This window comes from Thermobia domestica, chromosome 8, assembly GCF_964235325.1.
Source record: "Thermobia domestica chromosome 8, izTheDome1.hap1.1, whole genome shotgun sequence".
Taxonomy (NCBI): domain Eukaryota; kingdom Metazoa; phylum Arthropoda; class Insecta; order Zygentoma; family Lepismatidae; genus Thermobia; species Thermobia domestica.
In genome coordinates, this window is record NC_137461.1 from 172250530 (window position 1) to 172268377 (window position 17848).

The 17848-nt window shown below is 35.7% G+C and overlaps 1 protein-coding gene across 9 annotated transcripts in view; it reads left to right on the plus strand.

Moving 5' to 3' along the window:
* The window catches only part of sky (GTPase-activating protein skywalker), a 493757-nt gene that overhangs the window by 305729 nt on the left and 170180 nt on the right, over nucleotides 1-17848 (plus strand). For all 9 annotated transcript variants that reach the window (XM_081769280.1, XM_081769272.1, XM_081769271.1 and 6 more), the window contains one exon: nucleotides 5669-5887. In XM_081769280.1, coding sequence (XP_081625406.1) covers nucleotides 5669-5887 — 219 coding nt within the window. The remainder of the gene's footprint in view (nucleotides 1-5668; nucleotides 5888-17848) is intronic.

Genomic DNA, 17848 nt, shown 5'->3' on the forward strand with positions numbered 1-17848 from the left:
GAAAATGTATACGTAATATAGCAAACCACGTATATTAAATACCAGAAATACCCGATGCAACATAGCAACCATGGAGATGGGCCCCTCCCTAGAAAATTTTCTTCAGGCGCCCCTGCAAAGTAACTGAATTACTTCAATATAATTTCCCTAATTGACAGAATCTTCCTGTTTGTTATAGCTCTTGTTTAGCCATAAAACAAGAGGAATAAATGAATCGGTTCATTAGTTCTCGGTTTGAATCAACTTCTGCATTGCTTGCTCAATTGAAAATCAATTCTGGTTTCCCGAAAGTTTTCAATTTAGTTATTGTGGACAGGTGTGAATAACATTTTTCTTGGCGCAACTTGGGTTTGTGAAAATTGTTCATGTCACAAAAGCCAGCATTATTCCACACGTCCTTTTCTATGTGGAACAGAATACAAGGCCAGCAATACAGTTTGTTTCTTGTCTTACATGCAGTTAGCTATTTTGAAGAAGCAAAATAATCCTTTTTGATATTATGTATATAATCTTTCATTTTTGTCTAAATGGAAATGCTTGCAGTTGTTCTACCACTGGTTATTATTTGTTGCATTTCTTGAAAATTAAGGAATCCAATGGTCCAGAATACAAGACTGAAACGGCCGATCCCCACCCCTACTGTCCCCTATACCAATTGAAGTAATATCACTGCTTGCGCCATCGCTTTGCTGCAAGGGACTCGGTTTCTCAAACGAGTCCCCTTCCATACTTTATTCTTTGAGTCATTTTCAAAATATATTGATAATCTAAAAAGTTCACACTTCACTAGATTTCTTCAAGTGTCAAGATTAATACTGTAAATTTAATAGCGTTAAAACTATTAACTGTAAAAAGCAAACGTGCATTAAATTCGCTTACGACAGAACGCCCGTGCTTAGAGCTTAGACAACATAATATGAGGACTAGCTGACTGGACCCTGTTCCCTTCACCGAGAAAAGCCGATTAAAACCCGAGCGTTTCCGATCTCCACTTCGCTGTCGCACCCAGCACACGGGCGCTGACTATAGTTGTGTCAGAACAATTGAAATAGTGTTATTTTACGAAAATAGAGAAATACAAGCAATGTTTTCGTTTTCTTTGGTATATATTTATCACAAAATACTTTAATTAAAATTCCAGGGGACTAGCCTAGTCCCCTAGTCCCCTTGACGGCACGCCGATGCATATATTCGTAATATATCACACCATGACGACAGTATTTGACACTTAGGTTGGTTGTTTTTAATGTTTGTGATACTGTAGCGTCATTAGTTTACAACACTGAACAATAAATGTGGTATTGCTTGTTTCCTTTTTAAATGTAGATTTGAAATTTGTAATAACCTGGCGTGACACTTGAAAAAATACAACTTTGTGTTTAATTGACAACACAGTTATTCTGATGGTATTAAAGAGTAGGTCAAAATATGCCACTCTTTGTAGCGAACAAATATAGTTGAAAACTTCCCTTGATTCGGTTTATAGTTTTAGAGATATTCCCATGGATGAATTAAAATGGTCCATCATTTACATATAATTGCATTTTTGTGTGTAATATATAGAATACTTCAATATATAGCAGTTGATGGTAATATTTGAATTCTCTGATCTCTAAACCCTATGATTCACCAAGATGACTTTCCTAGGTGACTTAGTTCCTTAGTTATGTATGCTGATTGCTTATTTGGTGGCTAAATTGGAAAATGGCATCTGTGGAGGTAAGCGACCATAATTGAGATGTCTACCCAAGAAAAAGTAGACAACGCTAGATTGAAGAAGGCGATACAACAATAAAACTCCGTGCACCCACAAATTTTTACGGGCATGTGCTGTGAATCCAGGACTGTATAGGGCTGTTTTCATTTTCGGTCCGTAGAACTGACATTTTTCCACTTTCCAAAAAATGAAAATAACCTTATATGTCAGATATATATTGATTAATTTAGTTTCGTTTGTCACTCCTCTAATTTCAGCTTCTATGGAGATGACCGATTTTCGAACTCAACGATTCAATTTTAGATATTATTCTTCTTCTCCTTCTCGTAAAAATGACGTGGATACAGTTCTTTATCAGCAGTGTTATTTACATCTACTTTGGTAAAGATGAATGTGATTTTTTTTAAATACCTGCGGGCAAATGGAACATTGATTGACTCAGTTGCAAGAAAGTCAGTTCACGTTGTAACCGAAACGAACATAAAAGAAACTTAATTCGGTATAATACCAAATTATTTCACATGAAGATTTTATTCACTTTTCCAGTAGTTCATCTCTAACATGCTAAGAGTCGCAGTAAGTAAAAGGTGCCACAGTTCACATCCTCGAGACATGTTTGGCCATTTATTAAGTAAACAATGCAAGAGGATGCATAAGGCGACTTAAGGAAAAATGTTAGGGTTCTACATCACAACTCCCTTTTCGACATCACCTTATCGGCTGATTTGTCTTATATACATAATTCTATACTATATGCAATAGTATCATATATACTTCTATTTTCATATGTATATTGTCAATGTAAAGAGCAGTGATAAAAAATATCAATATCAATATTGAAATACTTGTATGTTTTTGTAGTTTCAAGCAAATCAAAAGGTAAAATAATCGGTCTTACACACCCTTTTGCATTGTTTGCTTAATATATGGCCAAACATGTCTTGAGGATGTGAACTGTGGCACCTTTTACTTACTGCGAGCAGTGGCGGTTTTAGCGGGTAAGCTGGATAGGCACGGGTCTAACCAAAAATTTTGAAAAATATATAAACACTGAAAGATACAATAAAGAGTAAATATATTTTCCACTTTTTAAATTAATGGTAAATAATGTTTTAATAAACAGCATCAACCACTACTGTAAAAGTAATTTGATATTGTCATTAATCAATCAAATGTGCGTAAGTCTTATGTATCCATACACGAGGGAGCAAGCCTACCCAAAATTAAAAGCCTAAAGCCGCCCCTGACTGCGAGCCTTAGCATGTTGGAGGTTAACTACTGGAAAACTGAATAAAATTTTATTGTGAAATTACTTGATACTAGACCGAAGTAAGTTTGTTTTACTTCGTTTCAGCTACAATGTCAAACGGCTTTCTTGCAACTGAGTCAATCAATTTTCCATTTATTTGCAGGTATTTTTTTTTAATCACATTCATTTTTACTGAAATAGATGTGGTAAATAACACTGTTGATAACAGAACTGTATCTAGTCATTTTTAAGAGAAGAACAAGTAGAATAACATCTAAAATTATGACAAAACTGAAAGAAATAGTTATTCTTCTTACAGAATCTGTTACAATTACTAAAGAAAAATTCCCTTGAAGAAATCCCTTCCTGGACAGAATTCCTCGTCTCAAGTTTACGCAGAACGGGATCCCGTTCTGCTTAAAGATAAGATCATTTAAAATATTTTCTACAAAGCATTGGAGAGCCTTTAGAAAGAACGGGGAGACACCATTAAAAATCTTGCTATTTTGGTTTTTAAAAGATTTTGAATTCTTGTTTTTAAGTGCCAATGGAATAAAACAACTTACTTTCGACAAAATCAGCCTTTACATGGCTGTGATCGTCACAACAACGTTTGGTTAATTGATTGCCAACGATTTCATCTCGACGTCACACCAAACAGGAGAAAGTCGACACTAATTGACTCTGGCTGAGGAAGGAAATCTAATGCAATCGTTCGTTGCATCAACGAATTTTAAAGTTTGTAATAATAATAATAATAATAATAATATGATAATAATATACAACCTTAATTCAAGATTGCACCCCCCAGATTTTTGAACACCCCCTAAGTTCAAAATTCTGGATAAATCACTGCATTCGGATTAATCACAACGGATGACAGCTATTATTTTTATTGGATCCCCTTAACTTCGTCTGACGGGTGGATCCTACAGGGTGCGTATTGGCACACCTGCTTTCTCAACGCCAGTCGCTCAAATAAATGTTCCTTCCCTGCCAATCTCGATGTAACAAGGCGTTGGGAGGAAGAAAGTTTCCCGAAAGTTCCTACTACGGGACCACATCATAAGTATAATACTAAGGAATGCAGCGTGTGGGCGATTTCCTTCCCTTTTTCTTCATATAAGGTGCTATGAGCGAAGCCAAACGCACAAACACATAGACAAAGATACTAAGCTTGTGAGAGAGGCAGTTCCAAGAAAAGTTTTCTTTTATACGAGGCTTGTTCAATAAATTCAAAATGAACACGAACTATCTATCTTCTTTTGATCAACGCAATTAATGTTACCTTAAGAAGCGGTGCCATAATTATCGAGGAATTTCTGTTCTATCAACATCCTATAAAATACTCTCAAACATTCTATTAGCGATTGACCCCATACGCAGATGAAATTATTGGTGATTATTAGTGCGGATTTAGACAAACTCGATCAACTATCGACCAAATATTTACCATTCGGCAAGTACTCGAAAAGAAGTGGGAATACGATATCCCGGTACATCAATTATTTATTGATTTTAGATAGGCTTATGACTCGGTTAGGATAGAAACAATGTACAACATTCTTATAGAATTTGTAATACCGAAAAAGCTAGTTAAATTATTTAAGATACGTTTAAATGAATCCTAAAGGAAAGTCCGGGTAGGAAACTTCTTGCCCACGAGCTTCTAGGTCGAGAATGGCCGAGGAGATACGTTGTCGCTATTATTATTATTCAACTTCCTGGAGTTCGCTATAAGGTCAAAGATAGGAACCGGAGTCTAGAACTGAAGGTGTTCACCAAGTTATAGCGTATGCTGATGATGTGAATTTAATAGATAATGATAGGAGAACAATAGAAAGAAATGCAGAGGTCTTATTAAACTTCTGCAGGTACTTGAGTTTAGAAGTAAATGCAGAGAAAACTAAATACATGAAAGTCCGTCAAGATCGTAATACTGCAAATTGTGTTGTGAATGCGTTAAAAATCAAACAACACTTTCGATAGAATGGATACTTTCAAATACCTAGGATATTAACAAACCAAAACCATATTCACGAAGAAATTGAATGTCGCCTAAAAGCAGGGAATTCGTGTTATTGTTCAGTTCAAAACCTTTTGTCATCGCAAATTCTGCCGAGGAATTTGAAATTTAAAACATATAAAGCGATAATCATACCTCTTGTGCTGTATGGTTGCGAAACATGATCGCTTACCCTGAGAGAAGAACGCAGACTTAAAGTGTTCGAAAACAAGATTCTAAGACGAATATTCGGACTCAAGAGAAACGGGAATGATTAATGACGGAAACGTCATACCAAGGAACTGCATAATTTATATCGTTTACCAAACATTGTTAGAGTCATCAAATCTAGGAGGCTTAGGTGGGCAGGTCAGGTAGCCAGGATGGAAGAAAGTAGGAACGCTCTCAAAGTTTTAACTGGAAATCCAAACGGAAGACGACCATTAGGAAGACCTAGGTGCAGATGGGAGGACAATATTAAGGTGAATCTCGCAGAAATAGGAATACAAAGTAGGAACTGGATCCAGTTGGCTAAGGATAGAAGTCAATGGAGAGCTTTTGTGAACGTGGCATTAAACTTGCGGGTTGTATAGGCCATAGAGTTATAGATGGTTGTAAGTTGAAAGCATTTATGATTGCCAGGCATTCGATTTTTTAGAACATTACTTCGTTTTATCTGGTTGCGTTTATATTTCAGATAACACCAACGAAATTACTTCGAACTGCGTTTGGGATTCGTGCATTTAGTTCCAGTCAAGTAGCACGTGTGTTCCTTAAGAATGAGATGGTTTTAAAAAGCAAACCAGTTGTAACTGGATCTCGTCAGTTGGTGAGGTCGCGATCAAGTGAAAACCTCCCGGATAGTCAGTCTCAGATTAATATTCGTATGATGTCTCATACTCTTACAATTCGAGAGGTAAGTACCCTGATATTATAATTTCATTGTTTATAAAATCTTACCACATGTGAAATATATATTCTTTATTGTTCTTTTTGTAGGGTAGATTTTCCAAATGTTTGTAATATTTATACGAAGTTGTACTTTGTACAGTATTATGGGTACAAGGTTCTACTAGTAAGGACGCTATGTACAGAGTGCGGTCAAAAACCAATGTTAATATTTGTGTACCAAGGTTTAACTACCCTTGAGGCAATCTAATAGATGACAAATATTATGAGAAAAGGTGTTCCACGTTTCTACCTTATAGCACAATTCCTCAATGTTTGTCACTGCAGTTGCAGACTACACTAGACAAGACGCCCAATGATCAGGCTCGGCACGTACTCAATGAGGATGAGGTCTGTTTCTGGTGCAGTCCAGAGAAGTTAACATACGTGTTGTAAAGCACACTGGGTACTACGAGCTATGTGTTGATACTGATTTGCCATGTCCAAAAGATACAAGTACGAATTCGAAGTACGCTTATTTCCGGAACTGACGTCACCTAGTGTTCGAGGATGTACTCTACGTTAGTACACTTGTGTGCTTAACGTGACCGTTTCTCGTAGTAGGAACAACGTTATTATCAAAATTATTTAATAAAATTTTAAAAGGTATATATCAAATATGTATTTTTGTATTCAAATATATTTATGAATATATTTGTGAACTGATCTTATGATAATTTACTTGATAATATACAAATTAGTGATTTTATAAGTGGAATCTATAAATGTTACGGAAATAATAAACGTATTTATATTATGTTATCTGTGTATGCAATGGAATTTAAAATAGTGCAGGGAAAGCAACCAAATAATTTCTTTAATAATGCCATAAAGAAGTTTGTGCTTAAAATATTACATGATCTACGTAGCTTAATTGTGATAATTAGACTATTGGTAATGCAGCTATTTGCACGTAAATTACAAACTTTAATGAGATATGGATTAAAATGTTGAGCTTTACCATAGAATAATAAACACTTAGATTATTTAATACCCTTGGCTACAGTTACAGCTGCAAATGTTGATTCGTAGATAGATAGTCCTAATTTTCCAGTTTTGATTCTAAATACACAAATTCCTTTCAAAGCTACCGTATTTCTTTGCACTTGGTCTGTGTGAGGGACCGTAATATGCAGACTACCGTACACTTTGCATTTTTGACAGCTGGTTAAAAGTGAAATTCAGGTGAAAAATTTATTTCTACACATTTATCAAAGATTTTACACATTCCTCTTAATTCATATAATCCCATTACTCTACCCATTATGAAACGATTACGAACAAGTAATTCCTTCCGTGAACGGGTCGCGGACATAAGCTTACTACTAATAAGATAATTGTATTATAAGATAATTAACGCAACAAAGAATACAATAATGATAACTAATTACATTTGTAGGTTAACTAATTTATTTGCAAAGGAAAATAAACCTGAATAAAATTAAAAAAGCAATGGAAAAACAACAAACGGAAAATATGACAAAAATGAAAACTAGACTTTGAATATTAATATGAAGTAGATTTTGAATATTAAAATATAAATTGAAGACAGATTTGGACAAACAAAAAATACTACCTTCTTTTACTGAAGAAAGCAATCCAAACCCTTCCCCTGTGCTGAAACTTTCGGTGAAGGAAATTTTGCAGCACAGAAATATCGGTAAACGAAATTTTGATGAAAGGGTATCTTATTATTATTTTTTTCACTATGGTTGAAAGTATCTCAGTTATATTTCATTTTGCTTTAGAAAAACGTATGATGGGTATGAAGAGGTATTAAAATCTAGACTTTGACTAGTAGTAGGCCTAATTCAGTATAAAATAAAGTTACTAATATATCAGTTATAAGATATCAGAATAAAATAATAAGGATGTTGCAGGGTTTAGTGTGTTAAACATGGGTTGGCTTTGAGGAACTTGTAATAAAATGCTTCGGGTATTTAAATCTGGGCTTTGACTACTAGTAGGCCTACCTTCTCAATAGAAAGTAGGCTATATGACTAATGCCATATAGGAGTTATCAGACATCAGAATAAAATATTAAAAATGTTCCAGAGTTCAAGTCTTAAGGCTGTCATTATACTTGCAGACCAATACTCATCAAATGAATCTCTTTCTTATTTACTAAGAACAAAAAAACTTATGAACCAAAAAAAAAAAAAAGCTTTGTGTTATTAAATAAGAGAGAGATTTCTTTAAGTGAAAAAAAAGTCACAAACCAGAATCACGAATCCTGTTAGTAAGCAAGTTCTATTATGTACGTATTCATGCCTTATCATGTAAATATTTTAATGCAGTGATGAATTGTTCGGCCTATAAAAAATTTGGTTCCAAATTTCCAGAGCGAAAATTAGGCCTACTGTCGCCCATGTTTAACACATTAAACTTGCAACATTCCTATTTTATTCTGATATCTAATAACTGCTATACGACGTTAGTAGCTCTAGTTTCTATTGAGTTGTTAGGCTTATTTGTAATTGTAGTCAAAGGCTAGATTTTAATATCCAGGGCATTTTGTTACAAGTTCCTCAAGGTGTGCCCACGTTTAATACAACGCAACTCCCCAACGTCATTATTTTTTTATATCTGATAAGTCATATAGTAGCTCCATTTTCCGCTTAGGAAGTAGCCAAAGCCTAAATTTCAATATTCAGTGAATTTTATTACAAGCCCCTCCAGGGAGCTTATGTTTGCTATCGGTGAGCTTTTGTCCGCCCCTGTAATATAAGACTGCCGGTGAGTTTATGTCCGGTGAGCTTATGTCCGACACTCTCCGTGAACATTGAGAGCCATTACATAACATACATACTATATTTTTTTCATAAAACAGTCTCTAAATTTTCATTAAAAATTCTTATTATACTAGAAGATTTTTGTATGGTTATACTTGGGCAAGGATTTGTTTCGTAACTGCAAGTTAAGAATATGGAGACGCTATTTCGAAAATTTACGGTAAAATCTATAGATTCCCAAAGAAAGAGTAACATCTAAGGAACTTAATTATTAGCGCAATATGGTAGTACTACCACAAATAGAGTGTCATTGTTGTTTAATCTACCGTACAAGAAGCAATTATACTCTCTCCCAAAGAAGTTTTGCACCATATTATTGTAAATAACGCTTCTTTCGGTGTCCTAACGCTCTTGCAAGTTGACTGCTTTCACTTGCAATGAAATTCCTAAGTTACTTTGCAACAGTATCATCAGCGCCCTAACCATCAGTGCTATTACCTGACCAGCGAACAAGTGCGGGCGGCTGGTTTTGGAACTAAAATACAAACAATAGTGTTTCTAACCGGATTACTTGTAATTAATCTACCACAGTTGTTTTTGCCCTGTACATAATAAACCACTTCACGCATATGTTCAAGTTAAGACAAACACAATTTCAAAAGTTATGGAAGTTATTTTCAGAACATTTTAAGGGACTGCAAAAAAGTACATACACCCTCCATATTAATTCGGCAATAACTTGCGAATAAACTAACCTCAGTGTTGTACAAAGGAACACTGAGAACTTCGTAGCATTAGAGTGTAAGGAATTCCTACTTCATCTGTTAACAAAACCTCGAAGTTCATCTCTGTGAATCAAAGTTATACTTTGACAACTGCGCTTTCATTGTTTAAAGCAAGTTTTATTGTGTAATTTTGAGATAAGGCGTCTTCGAAATTGCTATTAATTTGGACCATGTGATCGATCGATTGACAGTACCTTCAATAGCAAATTTGCATTGAGATCATTTTCGGATGTGCTGCAAAAGACTGGTGAGAGAGAAACTGATAATCTAACCGCCTCCGAAGAAGATTTGGATCCGCCCCTAATTAAGATGGTAGATAAAGATAACTTTCTCTGATATCTAACCTGTCATTATTTAGCATGGTTTGGTAATTTAAAAATCCAGTATTTCTACCATATTTTGAAAAATTTATTTAAAAGAAATAAACCCAATGTTACATTGGGGGCGGTAGAGGAGCGATTAAAATTTAAAGTGGGGAGCCTGACAATTGATTTCTTATAGCTCCCGTGAAATTCAGAAAAAAATGAATTTCATATTAAAAAAGAATTACAAAATACATTTTCATGGTAACTCTTACATTCATTATGTTATTATAAAGTTAATGGTACTTTTGAAATTGATTAGAGTGAATAGATATGTATTTAAGTAAGAAAACCACTTGCGTAAGTTTTTCAAAATATCAAGTTAGAAGAACGAAGTTTGTCTTCCACTGCCATCTCATTGCTCAAAGATACCGGCGATGAAAGAATTGGCCGGAAATCATGCGGCCACTTCTTACATCAAATCATGAAGAAGAAGATGAGTATCAATGTTAGGTATGTAAGTTTTTATTATTATTATTATTATTATTATTATTATTATTATTATTATTATTATTATTATAAGGATCCCCTCTTGGAACTATACGTAGCACATTTTAGTACTTACACTTGAAGTAAAAATACAGCTGTTTAAAGACGATTGATTGTCTTTGTCTTTGAATTCCATATGTGCACAAAGGATTTGTTAAACAAGACCGTACATCTGATATGTTTGAACTATATGCAACTTATGCTCACGGGCTAAACTTAGTCTTCTGAAGTCAATCGACAAATGATTATGTATTAGACACAAACACAACACTAGGCTCCCAAGTTTCAAAATTATATTGTGTATGAAAACAGATAGTAGAATTAATTCTTTGTCATAAGAGACCTAGGGTCTGAAAGAAATTCAGAGGGAGTTCAAGGGGAATTTCTATACTCATAAATAAAAGTTGTGAATTTATTGTGTATTGAGCCAATGATATTTATGCTTACATTACCAAATACGCTGATGTTTTATCGATACTTTTTATTTCACATTTACCAAAAGGCTGGATTACGATAATAATCCTAAAAGAAAGATGCATTGTAATCAGGTTTTACAAGGCAATCCCGAAAGACAAGTTATCCAATCCCGTAGCCCTTTAAAAAATTAAGGAAAATTTCTTCTTCACTTCCTTTTCCCCCAAAGGGTTCACATTCATCGAAAAAATTAAATGAAATTTCTTTAGTTTAACATCCCATGATTGTGCTCTTTATGCTAGAGGAGACAGATGATTAATGAAAGTGAAAGATTGTAAAATTAATTGTTGGGCTCTCACAGAACCACGTACAACAAAGACACATGCGCTAGCCAATAGACCAACGAAGAGAACTTCCATAGTTCTCGAGGGAAAACGTATCGGAATTCTTTCTTGGCTACAATCCAAGAAAATAATTTAGTTGTCAAACGATAGACCTACATTAAAACAAATACAAGCATCGCGAGCCTTAACTTGATTTAAACTTACAGTTACAAGATATTGCTCAAGTATCTAAGCTACCAACCCATAATTAATATTTTAGTCATTAACATCTTATTACTGAGTTTTACAGATTTCTACTGTTTTATAATGAAATCAAATAAAACGTAATCAATTTTTTTATATAATCTGCTTAATACACGGTAGAAACTCACTTGTGTGCTATCTTGTTCTTAAATTGTTAATTTCCATGCATATGCCATTATCCACAATACATCTGCATTACTGCAGGAATAACCATTACTGCATTCAATAACAACTATATAATTTATGGAGTTCTTTATTAAGCGAAACAGATTAGGCTACTTATAACATGTAAACTGCAACTTTTGAAAATCGTTGGATACACTGCAGAGTGACGCTCTCCGTTCCCCTGTCCCACCGCGCTTACCTAGAAACTGTTGTAAACACAACACTAGCGCCCTCCACGAAAAACCGCACTAATATCCTGGTCAGGTTATACTCCCGCGTAAGCGTGCCCAATGAAGTATAACATCGCCAATAGTTTATTGGTTTTTATGCTGTTACGAGTTTATTGTGCACATAACACAATATGTATATAGTTATTGCATTTACGCTCCGCTCTTGGTAACCTGCGCGTGAAAGATCCGAAATGACAAAGATTTGCAGGTACGGCAAAGCTGAAGCTGTTGGCATATATAAAAGAAACTCATTTTATGGTTGCTTCATATTGGCAGTCTGTACGATATATTTATCTTTAATATAACTGGAAAGGCATTATTATTTTTTTTTTTAAAAAAAAGCATTAGTTTATTTTTTTCTAACAAGCAAAATTCTCCCTTCTTTTGTTATCATTGTTCCATATTCCACTACTATTAGGCGCTGGAACGAAGTGCGGATCAAAAGTTAATTTGACGAAGCGTACACTATGTAGTGTGCACTCCATTTGTAGACTTCAAGTGTTCATGTTCGAATTTTGGCGCGGCCATTGTACTGTGGTAGAGCGGAAGCCAGGATGGCTCAGTAGTAGAGCGCGTATATCTAACGTGTGGGGTCCCCAGTTTGATCCCCGGCCAAGTTAGCTTGTGGGGGACAACATTGTTCCCGTGGGTTACTCGAGGTATTCCTGTTTCCTTCTATGGTATCATTCCATCATCATTCACTTGCTTCAATCATCGTTTCTCTTAGCCTAGCACCTTGCTGATGATGCTGAAACGTCAGCAGAACTGGTTTTGCTATGTTCTGGATATACACTTTACTAGCCAGTGTTCCGAATATGAACACTAGAGAGAGATATGTGGCTGTGGCTGTGGCTTCTGGCACCATATTACTGTGCGTGCCTGGTATTGGTCTTGTGTGTCGCTAATCTTTGCTACCGAAAATTCCCTTACCTGGTCGATAGCACATGCACAAAAAACCATTGCTAGCGCCAAGACAGAACCAGCCCTTGTTAGTATTTCACAAATTATTTCTCCTGTAACACTTTTTTGATATCATTGAAGGGAGATACACGGTGCCATAGAGTGATGGAAAGTCTGTCTTGTAATCTTGATCATAATTTTGCGTGCAACAAACGATTGTAGATGGTCCTGGGTGACATTCCGTGTGCGACATTTCTCGTAATCTGTGTTGATATCCCCGTACGATCTGTTAAGTGCAGATCATCAGAAGAGGCAATCTAAATGTGAATCCATATGCCTCTTTCATCTGAAACCTCGTTGCCCTCTCGTATGCAGTAACCTTCAACTAGAGGCGAGTCGCCAACATTGATGCACGAAGCATTCTTCCCGTACAACCTATTTTGCTATTTTGTGGAACTGCTACTCGGTCTACCATAGGCCTACCTTATCCTTTTAACACTTCTAGCTAGTGCACGAACGCAAACTGATCTCATCCACAATGTTCTGCTGCGTCGTCAACGTTCACTTTCAATTTAGTGCTAAACACGTGGCTAAGAATATTCAACCATTCTTTTCTGATGTCTTCCAACATCTGCTACGAGCTCTGGACTTGACGGCCAGTACTCACTTATTGTGTCACAATGTGACTCTGTAGATTGCACTGTTGAAAACAAAATATTACAGAAATAAGGTAAGCTTAACTTTACTAATTTGGGGCTACTGAATTCGAAAATGACATTGAAATTATAAGATTCTCTCTGGTTTTCGAGTTAGTCTGGTCCAGAAATTAGAGGTTTTGAACTAGATTTTGAGTTTTCTAAATTTTAGAGTGCAACACTACAAGGGTGTATCATATTTTGCCATCCTTGTATATTCGTGTTATCGGCTATCCTCGCTGCAAATGTGTTTATCACGTGATACATAGCATTTTCTTTTAATAAGAATTTTAGTTCGTATAAATTGTACTAAAATGGTATAAGTGTGTTATTATGATTATCCGCGTTGTGATACGCTTCCATGTTAATTGGTTGTGATAGTTCCAGTTGTCATTCTTGTGTTATAGAGAAATATAAAAATGTTTCGGAAGTGGTTCAACATTTCGAATTATTTCCCCTATACTAGCGGTTAATTAAAATCTGCTTCGAGGAAATGTTCAATGTACCTGTCTATAAAAATAGCGTTTTATTTGTGTGTATTTTTACTGTTAGGTAGAAGATCCATAGAAAAATGGACCCATGTGTACTGCACTACGTTTTCGTAGAAACTCTACGCGTGATTTATTGTAAAAGAGCGTTTTATACCGTCTGCAGTAACCCTGCTTTAATAGGAGTCTAGCAGTCACATTACCGATTGCTATGTCGGCTAAACTGCTGCAGATGGCTGCCCCGGGTAAGACATATGAACCTGTTTTCAACATTGTATCTGTACTTATCTGTACGTACTTTATTACACCTTACCTACAATTACCCCTGCTTCATTTAAGGATGGTCTAAAGCCACAAAAAGTTTGTTTCTGTGATAAGAGATGGCGTTGCTATCGCCCTATCTTTTCAATGTAAATTAATATTCAGAAAAATGACTAATAACTTGTACAAATACAGAACTATGTTCTTCACTGTCAGTCTGTTTGAAGATAATGACTATACGCAGCAATTGTTCCATGCAGATTTTCGAATTGTTGTCTCGTTCATTGTTGAGTTCAACTAATTGTTGCAGAGGAATTCAATGCCTCTCCCCTTACTATTTGTTCTAGGACTCTGGTATTTAGTAAAGCATTATGTAATCTATAGGTTCCAAGGTGACAATTTTTCGACATTTTGTTCTTTCCATTGCAAGCTTTTAATTGTTGCAGAGAAATCCTATGCCTCTCCCGTTATCATTTGTTCTAGGACACTGAAATTCTGGCATTTAGTATAGTGTCATGTAATGTATGAATCACAAGTTAACATTTTTTTTTTAAATTTTGTTCTTTCCATTGTTGTAAGCTTTTAATTGTTGGAGAGGAATCCAATGCTTCTCGCGTTACTGTTTGTTCTAGGACTTTGAAATCCTGGCATTTAGCAAAGAATGTAGTAATGTATGAATATTAAGTCGAACATTTTATTATGTATTTTCGTTTCCATTTTTGTAACCTTTTAATTGTTGTGGAGAAATCTGATCCCTTTCCCGTTATCGTTTGCACAACGATAATGAAATTCTATCACTGAGTACAGAATGAAGTATTATATGAACTTCAAGGCGAAAATTTTACAGCATTTTGTTCTTTCCATTGTTGTAAGCTTTTGATTGTTGATGGAACCCAATGCTTTTCCCGTTATCGTTTATTCTAAGATTCTGAAATTTCGGCATTTGGTATACCGTGATGTAGTGTATGATTCATAAGGTAATTATTTTTCGATATTTTGTTCCTTCCATTGTTGTAAGCTTTTAATTGTTGTAGAGGAATTGGATGCCTCTCCCGTCATTGCTTGTTTTAGGTCTCAGAAATTCTGTCATTTACTACAGGGCCAAGTGATCTATGAGTCTTTAGATGAAAATTTTACTACAATTTATTCTTTCCATTGTTGTAAGTTTGTAAACCAACCATTGTTGTGAACCAACTTAATTTATGGAAAATGTTTTTGTTATTCTTGGTATTATATTACATGGACATATTCAGCTTACCGAACCCACAGTTCTCCCCGCTTTCTTTAACATGTGTTTTCTTTCAAAGTCTCCAATTTCGTTTCTCCCTCCAATTCGTTTCACTGTCCTTGAGGGGAGGGATAACATTTTTCTGAAGACACTGGTCACGACCGTTCTGTCAGTTTCTCTCTAAACACCAAACAAACACACACACACACACTCGCACCTTTCTGTCACACACTATATGTGGAAACAAATACCAACCACTCAAAGGTTTCTCAGGAACATTTATGAACAATTTAGAATAATTATGTAACTCTGAAACTGAGATATTGGATAATTTTGGTTTCAAATTTGATAAATACAAACAATACGTTTTTCAAGCGAGCAAATGCAGTATGACAACTCTCCACGTGTTGTTGAGGGGAAACAATATTGTTTCAATGTCTTATTACTGCATCCATAAAACTCATGTAAATGAACTGATTAGATTGGATAAACCGCTCACCGCTGACAGCATAAACCTTCGAATTATTTTGTCTTTACATCGCTATACTAATCTTATGAAATTATGAAAAAATATTTAAATAAATAAATAAAACTAAACCAAGGATTGTTTACACTTGCTTGTTACCTTTAATAAAAAAAATGTTATTAATTTCTGAAATTTCCACAAACACGATTATTTATATTCAAAAGCATTACCAGTTAACTTATTAATCTTCGCAAGATTACTCGCAATTGACAAAGAATGAAATACATTCATTTCTCGAAGTGTACTTAGTCTCAAAAAATCTTTTTTTAATCGTATCTTTTTATTGTAGTCCCTTTGTGTGCTGCATGTGCTCGTTTGAGGACACATGTCAGTTTTGTGCACTTAGTATCAAAAGACAAACTAAAATAAATGTTTTACTCTTCTCCACTTTTGACTTGCCAAGCCCTTTCTTTGTTCGAGTATTGTTCGTATAAGAATCTGTACACTTTCCCAACTATGAAATGAAAATGAAATGAAATCTTTGAGTTTTACGTCCCACGCCTATGCCGGTTAGGCTAAAGGAGACGGTGATTGTGAGAAATGAATGAAATGGTAGAATGAAGAAAGTGGGAGGAAATGGGAGAACCCCGAGAAAACCCACGAGCATGGTGTTTGTCCACCACATTTCCCAACTATGTAGACGCTTAGAGACTGAGATCATAAGATTTTAGTAAGATAAGTACTTCCAATTTCAATTCAATCTTTGTCGCTTGGAGGATGATACGGTGGGTCACTGGTAGAGCGCTCACCTCTAGTGTGAGGCATCCCTGACTTGATCCCGCCAACGCAAATTTGTGGTGGACAACACTGTAGCCGTATTTTTCTCGGGGCTTTGCCATTTCCTAAAACATTATCATTCCGCCAATTCTATTATAATCATTCACTTCCATTAAAGTCACCATATTGTCTTCTCTTATCGTTACTGTAAAGTAAAACTTATCCAGAAAGCAACCAAAAGTGTTGTTGAATTAAAGCATTACTAAGAAATCGAACTATTCGATTATGCATAAAGCAGTGATGGAATGGGACATGGGCCACTTGGGTCTCGACTTTTGTCTGAGTCATCCGGGTCTGGGTCTCGCTTCCCAGACTCGGTTTGATTCGGTGACTGAACGAACCCGGAGACTACAGATGGCCAGACGGATCCGGATCTCGGATATCAGGATCCTGTAAGATCCGGATCCGGATCCGGATCCGGAATTTCGGGCTGGAGTTTTGTTTGAGAGATTGCGTATTATGATTCTTTTCATTTTTTGTTTGTTTTCTGGTTCCGCTTGCTTTTCCTTTGTCTCTTTTTTTCTTTCGCCGTTATTTCGTTGGGTTTGTTGGTGGTGGTTTTTCAGTATTGCTTGGGTAGGGTATGTAAAGTTTTAACTCTGTTTTGAAGTTTTGTTGGTTCTGAGAGAGACCCTTGTTCCTTTGGTGTTAGCTTTTTTTTGGGAAGTTCTTTAGAAACTCGTAAGGTGTTCTATCGATTCCCTTCTTGGTTTTCGTTGTGGGGTTTCCGTCTTTCTGTGGTTTGATTCTTTTCGGTTGTGGTTCGTTCTTGTTGTTGTGGTGGTTGGAATATTTCTTTTTGGGAAGTCCAGAGCTACTTGTTTTTCTCTGGACTGCCTCTTTTTGTATCATGTGGGCTAAAGCGAGACTTGCGCGTCTCTAGGGCAAGTTCCTCCTTTTTAAAAAAAATGTTTGTTCTAGTTGTCTGTGGTGTTCAATGACTCGTCTGTTTATTTCAATTTCAGTTTTAAAAGTATATTTTGTGTGTTTGGTTTCGAAATTGGTTGGTACTTTGGCGTATTCAACCAAGTTCATATCTGATTCTTTGAAGCCGTTATTCGGGGTTTTCCAAGTTGGGACCCCTATTTTTTTTTGGCTTCGTAGTGTTGCGCAAGGCGTCGTAGTAGACTAGCTTGCGTAGTGTTTTTAATGTTCTCTTTCCTTTCCCCGCTCAGCCTTTAGTTGGGCCAAGAGGTTCCGGATTGTTTGCTGGTTTTGGAGTATTGCTCCTTTACTCTTCTCTTCTTTTTTCGTTTAGCGTTGGTTCACTTCCTCCGGTCTTTGGCTTCT